At 40.1% G+C, this 12,281-nt stretch overlaps 1 protein-coding gene across 1 annotated transcript in view; it reads right to left on the reverse strand.

Annotated features, from left to right (window-relative positions):
* Positions 1-12,281, reverse strand: part of LOC142151386 (insulin receptor-like) — a 151,557-nt gene that overhangs the window by 37,739 nt on the left and 101,537 nt on the right. The window contains exon 5 of the mRNA XM_075206980.1: positions 6,884-7,028. Within this exon, the coding sequence (XP_075063081.1) occupies positions 6,884-7,028 (145 nt within the window). The remainder of the gene's footprint in view (positions 1-6,883; positions 7,029-12,281) is intronic.

The following is a 12,281-nucleotide window of genomic DNA, read 5'->3' on the forward strand; positions in this document are numbered from 1 at the left end:
TGGCGGGAGCGGTAACTACAGCCGTTATTAAAACTGAAAAAAGAAAAATTGCTTAGTTGTATCCTGTTTTAAGCCAGTTTAAATCAAGTGTATCTGAAGATGAACCCACTGTGATTTTGGCCATTGCCCATGCTGTTAGTGTACTAGAGGCTCAGAGCAAGTATGAGAAAATGGCTGAGATAGGTGAGAGTAGCGTGATCACTAGGAGTGAAAGCGTTCTAAATCTTGAAACAGGAAATCCTGTAGTGTCCCCTGAAGTCAGTGAACCAGTGGGTGCGTACCCAGTCCGCACAATATCAGTTCCCAATGGGAAACCGGATAAGGATGGTGTAGTTCCTTTAAGAAATGTTACAATGCATTGTCCCTGGACTAGATCAGAATTGCGTTCCATTATGACTGAATTCCCAGATCCTAGAAAAAAGTTGGCAAAGTGTCAGAAATTTGTTAAAGACTTAGGAAATGCACACGAACCAACCGATAAGGATTGGCGTGTAGTGTTGAGGGCGTGTCTTCCTCCCAATACGGACATGCAAAAATTTATTAAAGATTGTTTGTTGGAGGAAGATGACACCTTGACTGATGAGATTAACCAAAAAAATATAGAACAAATTGTCAAACACTTAGCCATCTATTTTCCAGTGGTAGTAAATTGGAGTAAGATTTTCACCATTAAACAAAAGGATAGTGAAACAGCATCAGATTACTTTGCTAGAGCTATAGCAGCGATAACACGGTTTTCTGGGATAACCAACATAGGGGAGGACCCACATCATAGGGAAGTAGCTGTAGGAGTATTAATGGATGGCCTTTTAAAATTTAAAAACCAGAGTACAAACCACATTACCTAATTGGAGAGGCATCACAGTAGATTCTCTTAGGGAGTCTGCTGTGGAGCATGACAAAAACCTTTTTAGACAGAAGGAGGAGAAAGGTGATAGGTTAATGACGGTGAGTATACAGGCTCTAGAGGGGATGCATACACGACCACCAGCATACAACCCATATAACAAGAAACCTAAAGTGATCAGATGATTCAGGTGTAACGAAGAAGGCCATATTGCAAGAGACTGTAAAAAAGCAAGACAGGATACACATATGGATAGGGAATCATATAGGTATCCTCCAAGGAGAAACACACATAGGCAAGAGAACACACCGTTACCTGCGCATGTTATAGCAGCAAATGTTGCGCGGGAAAGCAATAGTCAGCGCTAGAGGTCAGGTCATACCTGTAGTCTACAGCCAGTGAGGTTAACTGAGAGTCAGAGAGAAGAACCAACAATGATAGTTGACATAGCTGGTAGGAAAGAAACTTTTCTTGTAGATACAGGGGCGGCCTGATCTGTGATAACCTCTCCTTTCAATCTACAGGTGACCAGTAAAACAATTCCAGCCATCGGGGTAACGGGAAAAGTGTTGCATTATCCACTAACTAAACCAGCTGAGGTTACTATCGGGCCCCTGCATACCAAGCATTCGTTTCTCTTGGCTGCGGCGGCTCCTACTAACTTGCTAGGGAGAGACTTGTTATGTAAAATGGGATGTGTCATATACTGTACTTCTGATGGTGTGTTCTTAGATATACCGGAGAAGGTCGCACATGAGGTGCAGGATATATTGGACACCCCTCAAAGGTTAATGTTACACTCTCCTGTTATAGAACAAAGTCCATCTCAAGTAAAGGGGATATTGCTGGAAATACCAGGTTCACTATGGACCAGAGATGGACAGGACACTGGACTGATGGCAAACGTAGCCCCTTTCATGGTCAATCTAAAAAGTGGTAGGATAGCTCCAAAAATCCCACAGTATCCATTAAAACCTTCACCCTGACTGCCAATACCTTTTTGCATTCTCCTACAGGGGAGTGCAATACACATGGACCAGACTACCCCAGGGGTTCATTGACAGCCCCAGTATTTTCTCCTAAGCCTTACATGACTGTTTGCAATCCTTTCAACCCCACAATGGGTCTGTTCTAATTCAATATGTGGACGATTTGTTGTTGTGCTCTGATTCTTTTATGTCATATTTACATGATACTAAATTGTTGTTGCTTCATCTTTCACAAACAGGGCACAAGGTGGCAAAGGATAAATTACAGCCATGTCAGACTAAGGTCAAATACTTTGGACACTGCCTCACTAAGGGGCTAAGACACCTGACAACCGACAGGATTGAGGCCATACAACACATGACTCTGCCGCAGAGCCAGAAGCAGATTCGTACTTTCTTGGGGATGTGTGGATACTGTAGATCCTGGATCCCAGGTTTTTCTATTCTGGCATTACCATTGCAGGAGCTAGTCTCTTCCTCAAAACCAGAATGTGTTGTACACACAGAAGAGTCAGAGCAAGCGTTCTTTAATCTTAAAGATAGTCTGACTAGAGCACCTGCATTGGGAATACCTGATTATGAAAAGCCTTTTGAGCTATTTTGTACAGAAGCTGATGGTTGTGCAGCAGGTGTCCTCGCACAGAAACATGGTGATGCTAGCAGACCGGTAGCATACTACAGTGCACAATTAGACAATGTGGCAAGATCACTCCCAACATGTCTCAGAAGTGTAGCAGCAATGGCTTTTCTGGTAAGTAAGAGCGAGGACGTAGTATTAGGACATAATTCAACTATCTATACACCCCATGCTGTATCAGCTATGTTAAATTCAGCCCAAACCAGACATGTTTCTTCAGCTAGATTCACAAAGTGGGAACTAGCCCTGATGGCACCCTCAAACATCACCATCAAACGATGTAGCACCTTAAATCCAGCTACATACCTTCCGTATGTGTCTCTAGAGACACAAAGGGTGGGAGGTGAGGAGACCCTGGTTGATGATGAGTTAGGCAAGAATACTGACACGCGTGACTGTATGAAACACCTGAATCAGACCTTTACTGCAAGGCCCGACATACGTGACACCCCCTTAGAAAATGTAGATTTTACGTTTTATACAGACGGAAGTTGTCATAGACAGAGACAGTAGAGCTATGTACTGGTTACGCTGTTGTAGACGATCAGGATGTGGTAGAAGCTGAACCCCTTGGCCCACCTCACTCAGCCCAGGTGGCGGAACTAGTAGCACTAAGGAGAGCGTGTGAATTGGCAGAGGGTAAATCAGCCAATATATATACTGATTCTAGGTACGCCTTCGGGGTAGTGCACGATTTTGGGGCCCTTTGGCGTCTTAGAAACTTTACGACAGCAGCAGGTACACCAGTGGCACACTCACAACACATAAAAGGACTTCTGACAGCGATACAGTTACCCAGAACAGTAGCCGTCATAAAGTGCAAAGCCCATACCTTTGAAGAAGACCCAGTGTCATTGGGCAACAACAGGGCAGACGAAGCTGCTAAATGGGCAGCAGGGCAACCTATGACTGTATCAACCGAGACTAGTACTATATCACTAAAGGTTGCAGAGAGAGACACTTGGGTCCATTCCACCCACTGCAGGAGAGTCCATAATCCGGAGAAAGTGCAAGATAAAGCTAAGACCAACGACATAGATCTGTCACTTGTGAGCCTGTGACGGGAGACCTAAAGCCTGCAGTCAAGACACCTGAACCAGAGACGTTGCCCCAGAACTATCTTTCCAGCGATGGAGTGGCGGTTTTTGTTTTTCTTTTGTTCCAGGATTTTCCTTGTTTTTACTCTTTATAGGACATTCTATTTTTGTGAAGGAGGATGGAGGACGGAGGAAGGTTCTGGGAGTGATACGGATGAGATGGAGGCAGAGGAAAAGTTATTAGGATACTCAGAGCAGCCCATTATCAAACTTGGTCCGGGGGTTATGAAAAGGTCTGCTAGCTCAGGAACTCGGAGGCAGTGTGAGGGGCTATTGTCTGATGAGTATTGTATCTGCAAGTTCTGCGACTCCCTAGTTGAAGAGAGATGCATCCAACGATGCCAGTCCCCCAGTACTCTGAATATAGGCGGGCATCCTTTGGAGGATTATCACTCCCTGGTGGGTAAGGTGCTAAACCAAACCGAGTGTTGGGTGTGCTCTCACGTGCCGCAAGGGCAGCATAATATAGGACTAGTGCCATTCGCTCTAAACATATCCGAAGTACTCGAATTGAGGGGTGGGAGGCCCATATAGACGGGAGGTACAATAACACTAGGTCCCCTAGTCTGACGCTTCGACAATACTCCATAGGCAGATCTTTGCTGTGCCTAAATATATCTCATGCAAAGCGCCTGGAGAATTGGGAGGCTGACCTATCAGATTAGACAATGGCTCGCCACACTCATTTTAGAGGGAGACTCACAAGGTCACTACTAGGCAGGAATGTTGACGGAAGTCACAAATTAGGGCATATAACCAAACATAAGAAGGTATCCATTGGAAAAGTCTCTACAGATAAATGTAAAAATGTCATTAATGCCGACACGTGTCTAGAGCAAATGAAGACACTAGGCATGGGTAGTTTTATCAAAACTCTGTGTGATATAATTCATGGGCATACTGTTCCTTATGTTCTCCCTGATGATGTGTATTTTGTTTGTGGAAGGAAAGCTTATTCCTGGGTGACTCCGAGTTCCAAGGGCTTGTGTTTCTTAGCTAAACTGGTTCCTGAAATCATGACTATTACTCATGAAGAAATGGTTGGTATTCACAAGACTACATCACCACCATACATACACACACAGTATGAACACCGTGGCAAGAGAAATATAATTCCTGGTGAGGAACCCAAAGCTACAAAATTGATTAGTGAAACTGCTGGTTTTCAAGTTATGGTTGCTCTAGATCTCACCAGGACCGCTCGGGGAACATTAAACTTTAAATATATCCAAGACCTAGCTAAATTAATAGATAATATCACCGAGATGTATGATGACACTTTCAGGTATACTGGAAGGGAGGTACAAGCGTACAAGAAGGAGTTGGTGCAACATAGACTGGTACTAAATTATCTCACCTCTATTACTGGTGGGTACTGTGTAACACTGGCCACCCAGTTCGGTGTCAAATGTTGCACGTACATCAATAATAATACGGATGACCCTAAAGAGGTTATAGACCGGAAGATGGATGAAATTTTGCAGCTGAAATGGGAATTTCGAAAGAGTCACAATTCTTCATTATATGAGGTCGGGGAGAAGGTGGCGGGTTGGATCTCGTGGTTGAACCCTGTGAAATGGTTCTCCGGTCTGGGGGAGTGGGTACAGGAAATGGTTGCTAGTGTAGGTAAGCTCCTTCTCCTTATACTGGGTGTCATCTTAGCAATTGGTTTAGTTGTCAAATGTGTTCCTACTGTGTTGAAGTGTGGAAAACGGTCTCATAGGAGTAACACTGAAAAAGAGACTAAAAGGGTGATACCAGATACTGAGATCATGGTCTGTGAAGAAGTATTGTATAATCCTGAACTTGAAACGGTGATTGGGTGATAGTTTGTTACACTATCAAAGGGTGGAGCTGTCGAAGTCATCAAATTGGATAAAGTCATTTCATTTAAAGTCGAACAAACTTGGTTGTCTTTGTCTGAAAAGATGCGTACGGTACGTTACGACATACAAGGGCACGCTACGGCGTGAAAGAGCGTACGCATTCACTACGCGTGGCAGCAACAATAATTGGTCTTTTACCATACATTCGCACAAACACGCATACTAATAAAACAGTACACATTAATGGTAGTTGCAACACAGTCAGTTATGTCGAAATATAGTAGTATTTATATGTTATATTAAAGATACATGCATATTAGTGAAATATACGGAACAGGTTGAAGGAATCATATCATGAGTGGTATCATAATAAACCTCTTTACATTTCCTACTGTTTGGTTCACTCTGCGAAGGAATCGCAGAGTACATACACAAGTTATGAATGATAGGGAATTATGAACTACTTAAGACTAAGGAATCTTGGTGGGAAGAGCCGAGCATACCCCCTGGAGAGATGACCCCCTCCTTTGGATTCCTTGGGATGAACTAGCCAATGATTGACAACCCCTTGGACCTTCCTGAGACCTGGACCAATAGAAGCAAGCTATACCATCTTCATTGTATTACTGTATTTCTGTGTGTATATAAGCAGCAGCTTCACATCTAGTGTTCAGACATCTTGTCCCCAGACTTCAGGATTGAATGACTGCACACTGGATCCAGAGCGCCTGCGATAAGTAACGGCTGTATTTATTATCACTTCGCGTGAGCATATTATTCTACTTGTTCTGAATAAATCTTTGTGCGTTGGAAACACAAATCGAGGTTCGACAATCGTTATTGGTTAGCGACAATACGCACATAACAACAATATATATATATATATTATGTGTGTGTGTGTGTATCCTGCAGTCTGTCCTGTTGTCCACATAGTACTCTTTAGGTTCTATGCTAATTTTAAAAAAGCAACTTGCATTCACATTGCGTTCGAAGATAAATCAGGCCCTCTATGTCTACTGCTATCTAGAAAAACCAGAATATAGCAATTTATCAGTAAATTGATTCTATGACATTGATGTCAGCAGGCAGTATTCTTGGTAATTTACAAAATTTCAAAACATGTGGGCACGTAGTGTTACTATTTGCGCAAATGTGGTGGCAAAGACAAAAAAGCTTGTTTTTGCTAAACAGAAAACATTCTCTTACTTGCACATTCTCCACCCCTTCAACCTCATCTAAATAATCTAATTTCCCAAAACAAAATCTAGATTTTGCATGTGGGTGAATAACTAGACTAATTAACATGCCTATCCCTAACCTAGCATTAGAAGATGCTAAATATTGCAATATAACTCTTATCGGCATCTTGGCGCACAATGCATTTTCCCATAAAAACAAGTGAACGTACACAAATATAGGGCAAATGCACATTTTGCATTTTCATAAATGCTCTTTAGCAGGTTTAGTTTACCCACATAAACACTCACCCTGTCTCAAGGGTTTCTCCCCTAATTAAATGTAGCTTCCGGAAGAATGACAAAGAGACTAAAGCATAAGAATGCTTGATCTTTAGATATCCAGTAATTTCCTCTATGAGACCAAGACTTGCCTCTAGCTCTGCGGCAATGTTATCTGTTGGAATAAAATAAAACAATTAATAAACTTGTACTACTAGAGAACACAAAAAAATTCTAGTTGTGGCTGGACCACTTATTGTATACATTTATTTCAATTAGTGATGCAGTGTGCCAATATATATCATTGCAAATATAACAATTTTTCTATTGGAAATGTATTGATTTCTGAGGTAGTAGATATATGTTGGAGGAAATATGTTTTTTGTAAGAATGGAAGAAAGGAAATCCCATGATAATTAGGCCTTTTAATTTGTGAGTGAGTAACCAAGACCTCTTTTAGCCTGACTGCACAGGAGGGGGTCGATACTGTTGAAGTAGAAATGATTCAAAAATAGTAAGTGTAGAAAAAGCAAAGTTCTCTTTATTCTTTCATAATGCATATGCATTGGCCTGTATTCAACACACTGAAACAGACTAGTTTTCTGTATGTAAAATCACAGGTTTATATTCAAATAACCCCACCCCTCTTAACATACGTCACTAATCATTTCACATACTTTAAAATAATATACCGTATATACTCGAGTATAAGTCGACCCGAATATAAGCCGAGGCACTTAAATTTACCACAAAAAACTGGGAAAACTTATTGACTCGAGTATAAGCCTAGGGTGGGAAATGCAGCAGCTACTGGTGAGTTTCAAAAATAAAAACAGTGCTGGATATCGTTAACACTGGGCTCCCAATAATACAAACGTGAGGTTGTAAATGAATGTATCAAAATTTATTGTTATGAAACATCAATAAAATTATATAAGTAAATAATATATACCCATATCCTAATAAATTGTACACAAATGGTTAAACTAAATCCTCTGCACTTGGTATCAAGCCTAATAGGTGAACACAGATATAAATAACATTCACTAAAGACAACTCAGATCATTAATATATAAATCAATGAGACAGTCTGTGGATACTAAATACATGTGCCAGTTAAGTTTATTCGCCTTTAGAAGGTGATGAGCAGTTACTCCTAAGTGTTCAGAACAGTACAGTAATTTAGGCTTTAGTAATGCAAAATATGCTGCACATACACTAAATAGAATTTGATATAATAGCTCAGATAAAGATAAGTTTGATTTTGTTTGCTGGAAGAAACATTTTAACAACAATACAATTTGCTTTGTGTGATTTAACCCTTATTATACTTGAATTTTGGGATGTTTTTAGACTTTTCAATGATTTCACAGTTATGCAAAAGAATCTTCAGACACTTATTAATAGGTGACAAAAAATGAAAATATTGGACTTTATAAAACTGCTGCAAATAATTGCAGTGGACAAGTCAGGGTACTCACATGTGTCTCTGACCAGCGGGGCTAGATGGAAATGTCCCGGTCTTTAGCTTTGACTGACAGGCTCCTTTTCATTTAACTTTATTGTTTCATGTGCAATGAACACACAAAAACGGGCTACAATAAAATGGTGGCTGACAGTGATCCACAGAGGCTGCAGATGCCTGCAGATGAGCGGGGGAGACTGGAAAACGGAGACCAGGTAAGTGGGACTCGAGTATAAGCCGAGGGGGGCTTTTTTCAGCACAAAAAATGTGCTGAAAAACTCGGCTTATACACGAGTATATACGGTACCTTATAAGGACAAAGTCAGTTGTATATGCTTTTTACAATCACTTCATTGAACAGAAAATACTATGCCTAAGAGGTCAAGAGACATATGTGACCTTTCACATCCTTAGGTCTTTGTCCACATCTGGCATGAATTTGAACAACCTATAGAAAAAAAGTCCCCTTGTATCGTATAACATATACAAAAAGATTTTAACCCATTGCACAGAATATAGAAAGAAACAATTGACCTAATATATTTTAAACACATATATATACATTATTAATATTTTATACAACTTATATTTGTACCATAATTTATTCCATTACATGCCCCTCTTTGTGAAAACTATTCACATACTATAACCTTTAATTAAAAAAAACATTTCAACTACAAAAAAAATCTAAACAATGCAGAGGGATATGAATATCCTCTATTATAAAAACTAACTATCAAAAGAGAAATGTTCATTTAAGTTGTGGTACAAATATTCTATTCTCCTTGATATTTTTCAATGCAATTGAGACATTCCCTTGTGATTCCGAGACTACATTTATTTGTAAAGCATTTGTCCCAACCTTGCACAACTTTCCTAACATACCTGGAATACTTTTTAAAAGAAGATAAACTAATGCACATATTGTTAAAAAAAATAATAACATTTTCCTAATGTCCAAAATAGCCCTTTCCACCACCACGATATTCCTGAGAATATACCTGTAAACCAAGTAGAAGGATTCCACCAGGAACGCTCCCACCAGTCATTATATTCTGTATCAATATTATTATTACTTATTCTGAATTCATTTTTTAATTGTGAAATATGTAACATATATTTATCTATTTCTTCCTCTGGGTTTGTTGTTTCATTCGAAATGTAGGTACAACAGTGCACCCCATAAACAGTTTCTAATGTGTGACAATATCCACTACTTTGTGCAGTTAAGTAATCTAATATTAATCTATGTTGGATTAATTCAGTTTTATATGCTTGAAGCTCTTTGGAAACATCTAATAGTGTCATCATAAATTTCTGTAATTTTATCTAACAAATCAGCTAATTGTTCAATTGCTTCAATATTGTTTAAATATCCCACATGTCCATGAGTGAAAAAAAAATTCAAAACCTACCCTTACTTTGATTGAATGTTCTATTTTAAAAAAAAGTTTATATTTAGTACACAGTTTTTACAGATCTCCTCGTTCTGCGGTTTAAGTTCTGAGTGATCATGTCAACCAGATCCTGATGTTCCATGATAATTGTACTAGGAATTAATTCTCCAATATAACATATACCTTAAGAATTTGGAGGTAGCCATTTATATGCTCGCCTTCCACATATGAAATACAAATTCTCAGACCCCCCACTATGTTTGAGAACTTGTGCCTATCGGGACCATCCTCAAAAGGTCTCATCTCAACGCTATATAATGCTCTACTCCCCATCTTGACGGAGGCTAAGGACCGTTTTCAGACACAGTGGGAGGCAGATTTGGGAGCATCTCTAGAGCCAGAAGAATGGTCGGATATCTATGAGTGGACAGCACATTGTTCCATAAACGTCCGCTCTAAAGAAAACACCATTAAATTGCTGCATAGATGGTACTACGTTCCTTCTAGGCTCCATATTGTATATCCTCAAACAAGTCCAACATGTTGGAGAGACTGTGGCCACTCTGGTACCTTCTTATACACATGGTGGGACTGCCCTAAATTGCGCCTGTTCTGGACAGAAGTTCTCGCATTAGCAATAGCTATTCTTGATACTCCTGTGCCCTGCGATCCTAAGCACGTATTGTTACCTCTTCCTCTCCCAGACCTTCCAACGCACACCCATAAGCTTCTCCGGCATATAATTAGCGCAGCTACCTGTCAAATAGCTGCTTACTGGAAGAACCCTACAGGGGCAGAGTGAGAGGGAGCGTGGCAGAAGGCAGAGGAGGGGGACAGCGTGACAGAGGGCAGAGGAGGGGGGACAACGTGACAGAGGGGGCAGCATGAGAGTGCAGAGAGGGCAGCGTGGCAGAGGAGACAGTGTGAGAGAGGGCAGAAGGGGCAGGGTGAGAGGGGGCAGTGTGGCAGAGGGGACAGCGTGACTGGATGCAGAGGGGACAGCATGACTGGATGCAGAGGGGGCAGATGGGACAGCGTGAGAGGGGACTGGATGCAGAGGGGGCAGAGTGTCTGGATGCAGAGGGGGCATTTTTGCATACAACTGAATAAGTATTTCTGCCCTGACCTAAATACTTATTACATTTTTTTGACCCAACTACTTCTAAAACAGGACTGCTCAGTAATTATTTTGGAGGGGTGCCTTGAAAAAATTATGGACACTCTAAGGGTGCCGCAAACTGCAAAAGTTTGGGAACCACTTGTATATGGTATATCAGACATTAAACTATGAACTGACTTATAGCCCAATTCACAAGTGGTCCGATTAACAGAATGTATCGTCCACCTAGTTATATTCCCACTCAATGTTATATTAAACAATTCTTCAATTATTTTTAAATGATTAAACAATCCTCAAACATTCCTTTATTGCTCCTAAATATATTTTCGGTACATTATAATTCACTCCTTTCTGTTGAACCGCAGGATTTGCAGTTTTATTATAACAGTTATATTTTCATGTATCACATTATAATACTTCATCAACTTTATATGTGGTGGCATTGTAGTACTATACTCTCCTTTCGTTTTATTACCACATTTTTTTCACCTAATTTACGCTCATTTATAGGAAATGGTATAAGACCAACATTATGATGTCTACGAGGTACTTGTGCACAAACCCAACACTCACTAGTATTAAGTTTTTTTCCTACTAACTGATGAAACACATCTATTGGATGTTGATCACTAAAATAGTTTGGATCATCTAAGCACCACTGTACGCATTGTTTTTCCATAGGACGCTCACAATATTTACAAATACATGCTTGTGTTGGAGATAAAACTTTACAATGATCCTGTGATGTATCTCGTTTACCTTTCCGAAACCGTTTCATTATTGTTCTGTTGTCCATTTACAGGGCTGTCAACATACAGATCAAGAAAAATACCAATTGCAAACATGATTAATATTAAAACAAATAGCAATGTCCATAATTTCAAATTTGGTTGTGGACCAGTTAACTCTGAATACCAGTTTCTTTCCGTCTCTTGTCTTTTCTTCTTCACAAGATTTTCATCCCCTGACTTCATCAAGAGGAGAGCATCTTGCCTTTGTAAGGGCTGAGATATTATTATGGTCTCAGAAATATCCCTTACTTGTGGCATAAAGGTGATAATTTTCATCTCACTTGTTCAGGATCGACTGCTTTTTTACAATGGGAAGCGTGTATTCAAGTGCTTTTTTCTTTGACCTTTATCGCTGTTGGCGTTGTCAGTAGTACGAGATATGGACCCTCCCACCGATCAGTTAACAATCCGGATCTTAAGAAACTTCTTATCATCACCCAATCTCCCGGATTCAAATTATGACAGACTCCGTCAATCGGAATTGATTGTGTGCCTATCACAGCAACTTGAATCTGTCTCAACTGTTTAGTAAACTATAGAATGTAGTTAAGTCACATCATTAACTTGGCTTTGACTGGTATTGCAGTTCAGAGTTAAATTAGGAATTTTTCCAAACAGAATCTCATATGATGATAAATTGAGAGGACCTCGAGGG

The sequence above is a fragment of the Mixophyes fleayi genome, chromosome 1 (assembly GCF_038048845.1).
Source record: "Mixophyes fleayi isolate aMixFle1 chromosome 1, aMixFle1.hap1, whole genome shotgun sequence".
NCBI lineage: Eukaryota > Metazoa > Chordata > Amphibia > Anura > Limnodynastidae > Mixophyes > Mixophyes fleayi.